General features: G+C 42.4%; 1 protein-coding gene across 1 annotated transcript; it reads left to right on the forward strand.

The window, feature by feature from the left end:
- The first annotated feature begins 967 nt into the window (after positions 1 to 967).
- On the forward strand, positions 968 to 15,096 carry nedd1 (NEDD1 gamma-tubulin ring complex targeting factor). The gene is made up of 15 exons (XM_088645764.1): positions 968 to 1,408; positions 3,716 to 3,859; positions 4,583 to 4,677; positions 5,586 to 5,702; positions 6,582 to 6,722; positions 6,960 to 7,189; positions 7,532 to 7,733; positions 8,451 to 8,637; positions 9,652 to 9,792; positions 10,868 to 10,912; positions 11,307 to 11,503; positions 11,705 to 11,843; positions 12,088 to 12,247; positions 13,031 to 13,097; positions 13,579 to 15,096. Exons 2-15 carry the CDS (start codon positions 3,724 to 3,726, stop codon positions 13,681 to 13,683), a joined length of 1,962 nt encoding a protein of 653 aa, XP_088501890.1. The 5' UTR covers positions 968 to 1,408; positions 3,716 to 3,723; the 3' UTR covers positions 13,684 to 15,096.
- The last annotated feature ends 145 nt before the right edge of the window (positions 15,097 to 15,241 follow it).

A 15,241-nucleotide genomic window follows, 5' to 3' on the forward strand; every position in this document is an offset into this window, starting at 1 on the left:
TCACAACCTCCATTGTCCTATCCCAATATCACAATCTGATTATTACTCCAAAAAAATAGTTTTTAATCCAGCACATCACCCATCAGATCAATGTTGTTTCACCAAGGCTTTTACAGCTAGTAATTGTACAGAAAGCGATGCTGTGGCTTTATTAGTCAAATCTGCATTAATACAACTGCAGTGTCTGCAATATTAATAGACCCCAGGACAGGCATTCCCATTTGAAAGACTGAAACACTGCCCAATAACTCAAGCTGTGAAGCATTGTTTTTTTTTTTATAACAGTATCAAACTATATGCTATAGATCACTACATAAAGGCATCTCAAAATCGCACATACTAAGTACAAAATAACAAGGTACTAATAGAAATATAAAATCCAGAAAAAAAAATAATTCAAAAATGAAATACTAGGAAAATGAACACAGAGGACTCAAGTCTTTACCCAGAGGGAGAATTTTATAATGCAGACTTGATTATGGTATATAGGACATTACACTTTTCCTCATATATACCTATGTATAAAATATAAAGCAGGAGTTATGTAGCCAAGGTTTTGTCAAGACCCAGTCCATTATGGGTTTAAAAACGTGACCAGTGCCGATTTAGGGTATTCTAAAACTAACATCAGGAGAGAGATTTCGTTGAACCTATACTTTCCGTCAATAATCAAGAAAACTGTCACTTGTATTATTTTTTTTTAATAGCCATGTCCTTTATACATCATATTAACAAGTACAAATGGGGTCACATACTGTATATAATACATTTTCAAAAGGTCCCGAGTCCTGTTGTGGGTTAAGGATTAAGGTCACGTTTATCTACCCATCAACAACCGCGTTACCGCACCCCTGTTAACACAAACAACTGCAATTCAAACGACTTTACTATAGTGAAGTACGAAGGTACTACAAACGGATTTCACTTTAAAAACAAGTGGGTGTTGGGCGAATCGCTAGTAGTGTGAACGGCCACTGCATTTAAACTTTGCGGTACTTTCTGCAACACAGCGTTACGGTATCCGAGCGCCGGCTCGCATCTGCTGACGTAGACGAGTCTGTGCTTTGCAAGCCGAGAGCCAGAGGCGCTGAGCTCCCACCCGGCCAGTCCTCTCGGGAGCCGCACGGTCGAGTTCGCCTCTTGGCCCCGCCGCGTTGCCGTAGCGGCGGGCGCCGCGGAGCCTGCAGGCGCGGAAATTCCTGCTGGGGGCCGGAAACTTTAGTGGGGCGTTGAACAGAGTGAAGACTGAAGTGGCGAAGAGAGAGAAGGGTGGCGGGGACAACCGTGGAGTCGCGCAAACCCCCCCCCCCCCCGCGCCACAAAACCATAGAGGGACTGGACCTGCTGTGCTGCAGGAAAACTGGGGGAGGGAATAAATACCACCTGCTAGTCGAGTGAAGTAGCCAAGGTAAGGGTCCTGGCTCTGGGGTTGTTCGAGTCCGCTGCTAATTATAGGATAATCCTTGTCAAGTGTGTACATAAACAGCAGACGTGAAAACCTTAGCGAAAGGCAACGAGTTGCAAGGGGGCGAATCGTAACTATAATAAAAGCTGACCAGAAACTTCTTATTTATTGTTAGGTTGTCCCAGCAACAGTTGGTATTGATATTGATAAGCCTGCCGTTTTGTTTCAATTAAATATGAGCAGCTGATGATCCGGATTTAGCGGGTCCCGCTTTCATGCTGCGATTCACGTTGAAGACTACGGCTCGATATTGGCCTAATTGTCTGTATTGCGATTTTCAAATTCATCTGTAAACGTGACGCATCTGTAGATATTTCCCAGTCTCGCTGTCAGGTAGCCATGCTGGATTTAGCTGCGACTTATTCACGCAACTGTGTATTCATTTGATCTGTGAATGAATGTATAGGTGAAACCCACATACAACTTTATTTTCACATTTACATGAATAATACGAGTTTCTGGCCACGTTTAATATGCTTTGTGGTATTTCTTATTTTAAAAGAAATCCGAAGTTTTGCCATACGGATTTTGAAGTTAATAAATACGCTTACAGAGCTGGAGAAAATGACATTTAGACAAACACCTGGGGGCGGTTTGCAGAAATAAAGCGTGCACTTTCCTATTATATTGTAGACTTCTTGAATTATTTAGGCTGTATGATGTTGCTACTGTACATGTGCACTATTAAGAGCTTACTTTTGAAAATGGTTATTTGCGATGTAGTTTTAGGACAAAAAACGTAAGGAGCTTGAAATGATCTCTTCATTCTGCCTGTGCATTGAGGCAAAGGCACTTATCTAATCCTGGTCACTAACAACATCGGCATGAAAAGAGTTCCTTACACCTCACTGCATAGCTCTTTATATGTCATGTTAGCCTGAATTCTGTCATCGTCCAGTCCTGTGCAAACAGCAGTCACTGACAAGCTTGCTCACTCACTGCATACTAACGAGGATGTAAAGCACGGTACAAAATAATTTGGTGGTGAGGATAGTTTCATGATTGGGTACCTTTGAGTAACACTCACCGACAGAGGAACAGACATAAAATCATGATCCTAATGAAATGGTGGTTCTGTTGCCAACCCCACCTCAGCAGAATCGCAGTAATAAGACCAAGTGTAGTCTAAATTATTCCTAGGTAATTGTTTTATGATAATAACAGTAATGATAAGGGGGTTAGGAGAACATTGTTCTTGTAGCCTTTTTCAGCATCCCACAATTACCAGTAGGTCATAGCATTTGTGTATGTATTTTCCTGTTCTTTCAAGAACAAGGTTTCACCAAGGATTGAAGGGACATAAATATGCCTCTTTAGGGTTGTAAGTGTGCTAATACTCCATATTTATGTATTCAATGTCCGTGCTTGTTTTCAGTCATGAGCAGGATTCCCAGTGGTTACAATTTTATTTGTATTCCTGAGTGCTTTTGGCTTCTGTAGTGCCTCTGTACATGTGTAGTGTGCCCCTCACCGAACTGGGCAATATTTCCTGTTGTTTCCTGGTTAGCCAGCTGGACAAGAGTGGGCAGCTGTAGTCCTTGCAGTTCCTAACACACAGCCCATCACCACTTTGAAGGGCATCAGCTGTGCATTGGCATCACATTACAAAAAAACTGCAGTTCCTGCGACCTGAACATGGTGGTTCTGTTTTATTTGCAACTACAGTAGGTCTGGTAGAACCTTCTGTATGCACATTATCGCTGGTGTGTGGTGTTGCTTGAAATGTGTTTTAAAATCATTTTTAATGAACCAGTTAGCACTCAAGAGCCATTCCCTCTGCAATAATGGTGTTCCTTTCTAATATTATCATTTCTATACTCAAAACACTCCCAGAAACAACCAAGTAAATGAAATGAAAGCTGTGTTCCACATGGCCAAGTTATAACATGGGTAATTCACTTCCATTTATAACCATCATTGTAAGGAGATGGTCATTTGAGCTTGTGCAACACAGTGCTTTAAATAATGATTGCAGTATTTTTTTAAAAGATGTTTCAGGGCATGTTGACATTGCAAATCCAGCAGCTTTTTTTATATGTAAAACAATTGTCATTTGACATTCTTTGCAAAACCGAAAGTCCAGACTCTTTTATCCCAATGCTTCAGTCTTTGCCAGTGAACATTTCCTTTTCAATTTCCCTAACTCAGGCATCCGGTAAAGTAACTCAGCACTGTGATGGTGTGCCATCTTCTGTGCTCTTCTGCAGTCTTCTCTCTCGGTGCTCAAGTACTTTGCTTGTGATTTGGCAGGTGCATCCATGGATGAAGCCATTCGACTGGTGTCATCCGGAGACGATGTGAAGATCTGGAACTCGAGCTCTATGACAGTAGTAGAGCAGTTCAACCCCCACAGCATCACTCACCCTGTGTCCCGAGTGTGCTGGAGCAGCAACAGTATCCTTAACGCACCGGTCAGCACAATCTGTTCATGCACTGACCAGTTTGGGTGGACATTTCTCTACAGCCGGACAGTGGGAACAGTGTAACACTGTGCTCTACATCCGTGTGTGTTCAGCCACGAAAGGAGCAGACTGTGCACGTCATGTACAACTGTGTATAAAGCACAGCTCCACTGCACTCTAAAAGAGACGGTGAACTCAAATTGTAACAAGAAAAGCAGTATGAGGTAGGATCTACTATGCTGTCTGAAATATGAACTGAAACTAAGAGGATAAAAGTTGATTTGATGGTATTGAAACATTTCACATCAGCTTAGTATGAGGGCTTGTTTTATAGTGGTGTGCTTTTTGTAAAATATTTTGTTTAAAGTGTGTAGATTTACCCATGCTGTACATCATAGCAAAAAACTTTGGAACAGGAAGAATGAATCTGAATGGAACAAAATCCTGACTACACAAATCAGGATGCTGTGTAATATCAGTGTTACAGTCTTGCACCACTACAGATCCTGATTCATGAACTGTAGTACAAAGCCTATTTTTGAGATTTTTTTTTTCCTTAAATAAAGTCTTTAGCTATCTTAGAAGCCAGTACTATTTTTATGTGAATGTATCAGTCTAAGGTCTAGAGGTCATGCTTGCCAGTGCAGTGTAATTGCCGAGTTCAGTTTCGCAAAGCGTAAGCTTGTGTGTTCAATGGCCTTGACTTCCTCCTCAGATCATTTCTTGGTTAGTGCCAGTGCCAGCGGGGACAAGCTGGTGGTGTCGAGCTGTAAGTCTTCTCCTGTCCCAGTGCTGGAGCTTGCTGAGGAGGTGAGGCTGGGAGGCTGGGAGGCTGGGAGGCTGGGAGGCTGGGAGGCTGGGAGGCGGACACTCTCCCAGCTTCTGCAAAGCACTGTCTGTCACAAAGATGTTTCATGAGCTAAGCAGCCATGGGTGCAAAGGACTGTGAGGTTCACTTATTTATGCAAAGATGATATATTTTTAATCAGGGTCATGATACCAAAAGGTAACTACAGAAGGTAGCTGATGCATGAAGAACTTGGTGCTGATAAGGTAGAGGACAATATAGGAAAAAAGACCAAAACGGTTAAAAGGAAGAAGGCTAGTTAATGTCATTGTTACTGTCCGCCACAGGCTCTAGACTAAATAGAAGAGGAAGTTGAGGTACTGTAGTGCATCTTGTCTTCTACAGTATCTCATTGTAGTGAACAGTCACTCCCCATAATAAAAGCTATACTTTTATTCTGTATATAGTTTTAATCCATTAGAAAATTGTCTGAGTACAGAGCTTTCACCTTCATCTACTTTCTATTTTCAATCTGTAACTTTGAATGTCGAATGTGGAGTTTGTTCTCTTTTTTTTTGCACTTATTGATATATCTGTTATTTGAAAAATGATATATTGATAGTAAAGGTTTCCCTTTAATGCAGACTGTATACTGTAATGGTTTAAACAATTTTACTGTCCTCTATGCAGACTGTATACTGTAATGGTTTAAACAATTTTACTGTCCTCTATGCAGAAATACTAAAATTGTATTTACAAAAGTACAAAGAAGAAGCCGTTGTGCTGCTTTGTGTTCACTTTCTGATGGTTCCTTACAAAACTTTGCCTCTGACAAGACTTTGTATGCTTAATGCACACTCTCTGATGAAAGGGGCTTCTGCTCGACTGGTTCAGGCACAATGTAGGAAGTCCTTTCCCTTCCTGATTTCAGAAAAGGCAGACGCGTGTGAGCCTGAACTCCACATCTCAGTTCATGGTGAGTGGTGGCCTGGACTGCACGGTTAACATCTGGGACCTGAAGACCAAGAAGCTGCATCGCTCCCTCAAGGTATGCTGTCTAACGGGAGAGCTGCGTAGCCAGCCTTTAGGACCAATACAGAGAAAAAGTTGTGAGAACCAACAACAGTGTGTTATACGCAGGCCTATATATCTGGTATTATTACTGTGTTCTAAAATCACAGGGTTTTCCACTTCCACATTGGTGCTGTGAGTTCACTGAGCTGTCTCAGTGTTGCGCTTTTCCACCGGTAATGACATCGTTGGTTTTGTGCCACTGTACACTGTATGGAGCCAGTCCTGCAGAATATGCGAATACTGCATAAGCCAAGTGAGGGGAAGGGCTGTGACTTAACATCTGATGCTATCTCATTAGAGTTTCCAACTGAGATCTATTTAAGACAATATGAATGACATAAGAAAAAATGTCAATTTGTGAAGCTTAGGAAATTTAAGTCCACAATTGCGAACTGTCCACTAGAAATAAAAATACACACTTAAATGTTCACATCAAGGGTAGTTATAGATTTAAAAACATGATTTTAAAACACCAGTGCTGCTTTTTTAGCCAACCCATAAGCATTTGCTTGTTATACAATGTGAATGACCTTTGAATTGCATTTTCAGTAATGCGATTTAGCAGTGTCGCATTATGGTAAAACTTGCAACAGATGTATTTTTTTTATGAAACCTTTATAATTACTGCCATTTCAGCTCCTTCCATCATGTCTCCACGCATGTTTAACATCTTACTGCAGTCTTAAGCAAAAATGTCTAATAATCCTAAATGAACTGATAATTTTATGCTGAAAACCTACATTTTCTGGATGCCTATATGCCTTATCAGTAATAACACCTTAGTTTTATAGCATGTGCAGATTGTTATGATGATACTTTTTTCACGGTAGCGATGCTGTGTGTTTCTTCTCAGGACCACAAAGAGGAGGTTACTTGTGTGGCCTTCAATGGAAGTGACAGCTACATCGCCTCTGGCTCAACGAGCGGCGAGATCATTCTGCACAGCATCACCACCAACCTCTCCAGCAAGCCCTTCGGACATGGGCCCAACCAGGTGAGCCTTGCAGGATTGTACTTGTCTGGCTTGTGTAACTGTGTAACTAAGAATGACTTTTGTTTTGCTTCAGTCTGTAGGACAGAGTCTGTCTGAGACTTTACACTATTTTCTAATTTACTCTGCATTACTTCTGTGCCATTTTGTCATTTGATGTTTCTCCCATTTCCCATTAAAATACATGATTGTGAAAGTACATTTGCAGCAGATGATATAAACAGCTGTCACTCTCCGCAGCCCATCCATGACCTGAAGTACTCGTACTTTAAGAAGTCCCTGCTGGGCAGTGTGTCTGACAGTGGCTCTGTGGTGCTGTGGGATGCCAACACCCAGAAAGACCAGCACACCTTTGAGGGGGCGCACAAGGCCCCTGCATCTGGGCTGGCCTTCTCTCCCGCCAACGAGCTGCTCTTCGTCACCGTGGGCCTAGACAAGAAGATCATCTGCTACGACACCTCCAGCAAGATGTAAGACCTCCAGCGGAGCTGGGCCTGGGTCTGCACAGTGCTGCGTAGTATCCGCGGGGGCTGCACTGTGTCCGAATCTACACCCTGCTAGTTTTCTTCTGGAAGATAAGTGCGAACTAGCAGCAGAAGTTTGTGCTCTGCCTACCACCCAAATTCTGTGAACTGAAGTTGACTTTTTTCACTAATGGGTTTTAATTTTCTGGAGAACAAGTACAGTGGTACAGCAGGCAAGACTATATGACCTAAAACTTTTGACATGCTGTACATGCATTGCTGCTAGTAAGTGGTCTCAGTTTTCCAGCAGGCTTGAACTAGAAGAGCTCCCTTGCTGTGTCCCTGCAGTGTCCTGCGCAGCCTGCGAGTGGAGTCCCCTCTCACGGCGATAGACTTCATGCCAGATGGCGCGGTGCTGGCTGTGGGCTCGTCCCAGGGGAAGGTGTACCTCTACGACCTCCGCATGCTGACCTCCGCTGTCAAGACTGTCGCTGCACACAAGACCTCTGTGCATTGTCTCCGCTTCCAGAACACCCCGTCCCATCACAAGGTACGCCTAGACATTCTGGTTTGCGTGGGTTTTTTTTTTTTAACTTTAGCATTACTTAACGGGACGTGCAAGCTGGTGTTCGTTTCAGGTTAGTTACCCGAAGTTGGAGCAGCAGTCGATGTAGCGAACTGAGCCCAGGTGTAGGTTAAATGGGCAAGACAAAAAAAAAATAATTTAATAAAAAAAATAACGGGCGGGTTCAGTGACCAGGAGATCACGTAGAGCGGAGCACCAAGGGGAAAACCTCAGACGAGCCCGGGAGAAACACAAACAGGGTCCGGGGCCGATGGAAAAACAGTAGGAGGCACAGGGATGATCCTAGAGCGCAGCCGAAACACCAAGACCAAGACGGGGCTCCAAGACTAAGCAGGGGTGTGGTGCGGAAACTGGTCTTGCGGATTGCGAGCAGGTGGCATAGATGTTCTGCCACAGCATGTACCGTGATTTCAGTGGTAGATGAGAAGGTGAAAGTTGCCATGGAAGCATTGGGCATGTGATCTGGTGTGAGCGAGTATCACTCGTATTTTATTTTTCTAAAAACACATACAGAGTAATTAGTTTCTTTCTCAGCGCTCGATATCACTTCAGACATTACTAAAAACGGATGCCTAACGAAAGTATGACTTTGATCTTAATGTTGGAGTGGGACAGTTGCCGGAATCTAAGCACACATGACGCAGGATCTAATGTTACGCCTGGGTTTTTATTTGATTGTAGTCTGGGAGCAAAGCGCTTTCCAGCAAGACTTCCACCGCCCAGTCTGCTCCCAACAAGAGAGCAGCGGTGAAGACCGTGGACAACAACGGCCCCAGCAGCCTGGCCACCTCCCCTGCACCCCCGTCCCACGCTGAGCCGCCCCCCGGGAGCAGGGGAGACCGAGGAGACGGCAAGGCCGAAGGCACAGGTCAGGGGCTCGGGCCTTTCCTTTCATCACGGTTAAAATGGTGTGACTTGGTTGTCAAGATCCCACCCCCCCACCACAAGCAGTCCTGGCTGCCTCAGGTTGTACTGTTTCAAACTAGAGTTGGAAGGGTTGTAGATCTTTTCCTTTGGGTGACCTTAGCTAAATTATACAAACTGCATACGTTCTTCTACTTTCTATAAATGAAAATGACTTGTGTTAACATCAGTCGGCTGCACTTTTTTGTCTGTGGTTTCCGAGACACTTCCCACCTTAAGATAAATCAGTGGCTTGAGAAACGCTAACATGGTCACTGATCAGCCTGGGTGTCTCTGTGATCAATCATCAGAACAGTTTGCTATTTTTCTTTGTAATTGGAGATATCATCCGCCATATTTCAACTAAACTGTCCTTCCTGTGGGGTGCTGGAGGAGTATTGACTTTACTCCAGTCAGCGTTGTGGTACTGTTTATGATAGTGACATATGGCAAAGCTGTAGCATTTAGTATTGGTAATATTTCGTCAAAGCTGTCCATGTTCCTGGTTAGTAATGCCAGCACAAAGTTTAACTGGAGTTAGGTACATCCATTGCAAATATTATCTGTGATTTATTGTAAGAGAATTTTCTTGTTCAGTATAGTTTCTTGTTTATATTATTATTTTTTTCTGTCCTAGCAATATGCTTGTTTTAAAAAAAACAGTTCTGGAACATTTATCTTCTAATGATTAGCCTACGTCTGAAGCTTGCTTACTTCTTTTAACCATAGAAGCATTGCGTGTGTAAAGGGCATTAATTTAATTGACAGTGACAAAACTCTGCTAGGATGCCACCAATATGAAAAAAGATGATTAACTATCAAAACGAAATGTGTCGGGTACTGTATTTAATTATCAGTGAAAAATGAACAGAGAACAGTGGTATATGCTGCATTCCAAAAGGAGAAGTCCGAATCCTCACCGGTAGTGTTTCTGAGCTGTGGAGTGGCCGTTCAGGAGTCTCTGTCCGTGTTCTCACAGGAATCCCACACAGCACTAGCCTGGACGTCTTTCCTTCCAAAGAGACAGAGGCACTGAGAAGCTCAGAGAAGGTCCCCAGCCTCGACAGGTTCAACAGTGTGGGGCGTAACAGCCTGGATATCTTCTCGCCTGTGAGAGATGGTAAACTCCAGTTTATTTGCTGCAAAATGTTGTTGTTTTTTTTGTGCTGCGCATGTACATGTTTATTTATAGACTTCCCTAGGCATTGTGTCAGTTATGCCGGCAGTTGTTATTCACCACCACTCTAAATACATGTTTGGTTGTGGTTATATATTTCTATAGAACAGTTTGTCCAAATTCAGTATGTTACACACATTATTGAACTATGATCGGCCTTGATTCTCACGTTGCAGTAACCATCTTCTGTAATATTATAAACCTAATCCTGTTCTGTCTTCTAATTCAGCATGATGTCATTCCAACGTTTTTCCATACCAATCCAGTAAAGCTCTATTAATAATTAAATATATAAGAACATGTTACAGTGCAGGACTGGCATCCTGTCCGTTGTGTAGCCTGGCTTGCGCTTGTTGCTAGGTTGATAGGCTCCGGTTCCAGCTCCCCTGCAACCCTGTATTGGCTAAAGCAGTTGGAAGATGGAAGGAATAATGGATGTTAAAATGCAAGTGAGACCATGAAGCTCAGTCCCAAATGCAAATGCCTGGTTTAATGTTATTGGTGTATAGTATATGGAGTGTGGTGTGGGATTTAGTATTGCTGTGATACAGCCCCAGAACCCAGTGTTTCACTCTGGCTGTGGGATCTCTGTGTAGAGTTTCGCCAGGTGATCTGGTGTCCTTTCACCTCCCAGACACATGTCATGTCGGTGCCTTTCCCACTGTGTTCCCTGTGGTTTTGGAATAAGGTGTGGCTCGCTACATCCGCTATGTCAAGAGCATAAGCAGCTTGCTGATAATGGATAGTATATTATACTGTATGTATGTACTTACTGGTAATGGATGGTTTATAATAAATAAAAAAACAATCTTAATATGTTTTCAAAGTTGCAAAATTGAGAAGTGTGATTATTTGTCTGATTTAGAACACTAATCCTACAGAAATTAAATTTTCCATATTTGAGTTTCTTAGCCATTTGTGAATATTGTATTTTTACAGAGTGGGCTTGTAAGGCAGTTTCGGACTACAACAGTTTAGGCCTGTAAGCTCTTGTCTCACTCATGTGTGTTCTTTTTAGATTACAAAACTCAAAAAGCAAGTGGAGACTACAAGAAGGGAGATGGTATGTACTTACAAATTCGTATGAAATCATATTGCACGTTCAGTCTTGATATTTTATTCAAAACCTGAATGCTTAAATTAAAGACATCTAAGGGTAAGATATTTTACAATAAAGGACAGCAAAAACTAAAATATATTGATTGCATAAGCATTCAGAATCATAAACAAAATGAGAAAATTGTGCTGTACCTCTTCAGGCTAGATTTTACATTTTTACATTCGATCTCGTATCGGTGTCAACGCTTCAAAATGATTAAAACTCAACGGTTAATTTAATTATTAAGAATTCAAGTCCAATTGAGGAAAGATCAAGTACTGTAAAGTAAGGTCAGTTAGGTAAGTATGCAGTGATCGGCCTGCCTGCTAAAAGCCTGTGCCCTGGTTGTGTACCGCAGTGCTGGACTTCCTGTCGCAGTTCTCCAGCACCCTCCCGGCTCGCAGGACGCCTCTCGGGACCCCAGGGGTCCAGGGCTACAGTCCCATGCAGGTGTTTGATGACTCGCCCAGGCCAGTCAGGGAAGAGGAGGAGGAGGAAATGACCGAAAAGCTCAAAGCTGGCAGGCCGGAGCCAGTCCTACACGATACTAAACAAGTAAGACTCCGTGAAATTGATCGTCCGCTCTGCAGTCAAGACGCTCTTTCAAGTGAAGGAATAAAGCTGTGATGTAACTTCTTATGAAACTATTAACATTCACAGGGAGAGTTTTTTTTTCTTCCGGCATGAAGGCGAATGGCAGAAGCGTGAGCATTTCAGATCTCTTCTGACACCCTTTTCTTTTGAACTGCGATGCAGGTGGACAAGATTGGCAGCCCGGGTTCTGAACTGAGCCCCCAGCATGCCAGGACCTCGGAGCTCAGCCAGAGGAGAGGGAAGGATGTGCAGGCTGAGCTGCTGTATGACACCCCAAAAGGAGCCCCTCCTGCAGCGCCTAGTAAGAAAGAAAGCAAGTCCTGAAATGCATTATGGGATAGGTATCACAGCCCCAACTCTAATATCTCAAGCGTTTCTGGTGAGATCATAGAGTAAGATCACCAGTGTGCACTCTTTAGCTAGGTAATTGTCACAAGAAATCACACACCCACAATGGACGTCTTGTCTGCTTTGGTCCCCTGTTTCTGTGCTTAGCTGGGCGTGATGCCGTCTTGTGTTTACTGTGCGTGTGCTCCTCGTCGCAGCTCCGGCGGCGTCTTCGGCGGTCGCCGCGGGACTGGCCTCCTCCCTGTCCGAGAGGATAGCGGAGTCCATCGGCGGAGAGGGGGGCGGGGCGCCGCCCCTCACTGCCATCCAGATCCACTTCATCCGGAACATGATCCAGGAGACGCTGGAGGACTTCAGGTGCCCCGGAGCCGCGCAAACGCTCGGGACTCTCGGAAATTGAAAACGACCGCAAGCGCTCTGAGCAGCATTCCCTCTCTGCGCCGTGCGCACTGAGCAAGCTGGGCGTCGCTCACACATGAAAGTCGATGCTCGGAGCAATTTAAGGACGTGTTACGTGTAGGCAGGCTCAAAGCCGGTGTAACGAACATTACAGGAAGGCTCGATGCACTTCTAACTTCCTTTGCTTTCAGAGGCAATGACGACTGTTTTCCACATCACATCATGTCGTTAGCAGCTGGCTAGTTTAAATTCATTTGATGCGGTGATGTTTGCTTGGATCCTACTTTTTAGTAGAAGTAGAACGTGGAACTTATTGTATTTATAAACAAATGTCTGAGTAAAAGTAAGGATAAAATAAATTATGAATGTAGAGCTAATTAAAAATCAGAGCAGTAATATGCTTACTTGTGTTTTTCATCATTAAGACATTTTTATCGCCAAACCTTTAACAATCGAATGATAATGGAAAATAAAACAAAAACTGACATTACAGCACATTTTATCTACCTACTCTTGGTCATATTTTTATTCATAGCTGAAGACCTAGTAATGTGTTCCTTAGTAAAACTTTAAAATGGGCACCATTATGCATTCCATCTTAAAGGTGTATCCAGTGTTTATTATTATAGTCTGATATAATCTGGGATTGTTTGGAAATTAACAGTAAAATACAGTCTTTGAAGGAGGTAGAAGGTTTTGGTCATAGTTCTTAACTTTTATATTCCTTTTTGTTTTCTCCAGAGAGGCATGTCACAGAGACATTGTCAATCTGCAGGTTGAGATGATAAGGCAGTTCTACATCCAACTGGTAAGTGAATCAAGTTAATATAATGTTATTTATATAAATTAATTTGTTAAGAGATCCCTCCATCCAAGCTGCTATACAATGTAAAAGTAGTGTGATGTCGTTTTGAAATTATTATAAATAAAGTGTATTATTGATAAAAATATAATAATTATTGCTGTAACTAGCATTTTCAATGATTAATAAGCAACTCTGCCCTGTCTGTACAATTGTATATATTCTGAGACTATTTGCATTTTCAGTAAAATCAGAGATAAGGTTAAATAGGTGGGTATTGTTGCAAAATATTGCTAGCACTGTTTTCCCATAAAATTTCATTCATGTTGGAGCTCAAGGTATCCTTTTGTTCTGAGGTTAGTTTGCTTACTTGAAAACCTTATTCTGTTCTTGATTGCCAGTGACAGTAAACATTCTGTGCTGCTGTTCTTTCATGAACTTTTTCCCTGAGCTTTTTGCTCGATTTTGCTTGTTTTCTGCCCTGTAGAACGAAATCCATTCCTTGATAGAGAAGTACTCCGTGACGGACTCGTTGGTAGCGGAAATCGAAAGACTGAAGGAGGAGAACAAACGACTACGAACCAACTTCTGAAACCTGGCTCACGCCTTGGGCTTTGAGTCCTGACTGACCGGCAGGGAAGCACAGCAGCCTCTCTGAGTGGCAGAGCAGCTTTCCAAAGCACCCCTCGTCCCTGCACTGGGAGGGGTGCTGAAATATGCAATAGAGGGGACCTGCCCCTTTAGGCTGGTCTGCTCCTTTTCTACAGACTGTCTCCCCTATTACAAAGAAGAAAGAGGACACGGGGGAAAATGCTGGCTTACACCACCAGGGTTTTTATACTAGCAGTGTAATTATTACAGTAAGGTGCTCTGATTTTTAACTTCAATAACAAGTGCCTTTAATATCTGAGGTGTTTAAAAACACTTAAAAAAGGACCAAGTTGAAACATCTGTTGGTTCTCATTAAATGCACAAGTTTCTCTTGAGTGCTTGAGAAATAACTTTTTAAGATGGCTGTGCAGGAGACCCCAGTTCTTTGTATTGTAAGGAGAGCCTAAATTTACTCCCCTCTCTACCTCTCTAGAACTAGAGCTCCTTTCTGTTTTATACTGTACCTCATTCTCATGCATTAGTCAGTCTGCTGATGCCATTAATTAGCCTACAATAATAAGTTACAATCTGAGAAACCTTTTATTGTTCCTGGAGAGTGTACAAGTGACCTCTTTATCCTAACCTAACTGGTGATAGCTATTACTTACAGTAAGTTAGGCCGTCTTTCACTTTGACTGGCATACAGTATAGAACTCAGGATGTGAGCTGCAAACTGTTTTTGACAGTTTTCTTCTAAGCTAGCAAGAACAGAAGTCAACTCTTGGGAGTCTTTTGATTGAGGTGTAATTCTCAACTGAGTATTACACCTTATCTTTCTTGAGTTATGTTTTATTGATCTGGAAGATTTGCTAAGGTAGAGTTCAGCAAGCGTGTGTGAAAACCTTGAAACGTTTGTCATTGATCGTTTGAATTCAAGTTATGCTGATTGGGAGAGATGCTGTGCCAAACCAGCAGTTCTTGTCACCTCCATGATTTATCTAACAGAAGGTGATCTCCATGACGGGCTTTATCTCTAAGCCTGATGGTGAGTGTACTCAAAACAAAATTCTTTAAATATATAAAATGACTAATGCGCTAATGTAAGACCTAAAGCCCTAATGTTTTTGAAAAGGGTTGATTGGAAAATACAACTGCATAAATATCTTCTGGTTTAAAACCGGTACTTAGAAGTAAGGTGTACATACTCTGGGCTTCTTCAAGGTTTGTGTGCATTATATCACCCGTTGACCTTAAAACTAAATTTCCAGTTGAGGAATCCACTTTGAGGCTACTCCTGTCCAACAAGGCAAAAATACACTTGCCAAAAAAAAGCACAAGCTTTCTTACATAATTTATCGTATCAATGCAAAATGCATTTTTAAACACAGCAATAAAATGTCAGTTTACTAATTAATGTACTGTGTCATGTGATTCTTGTAAATTTCTTAAGTGGGAAGAGGATTTTTACAAGAGGGAAGCCTTTCTCTTTTCTACAGGATACACAGACATACTGTTACCATATTACAGTATGACACTTACAAATCTGCTGCCAACTATTA

This window comes from Lepisosteus platostomus, chromosome 9, assembly GCF_059453375.1.
Source record: "Lepisosteus platostomus isolate fLepPlt1 chromosome 9, fLepPlt1.hap1, whole genome shotgun sequence".
NCBI lineage: Eukaryota > Metazoa > Chordata > Actinopteri > Semionotiformes > Lepisosteidae > Lepisosteus > Lepisosteus platostomus.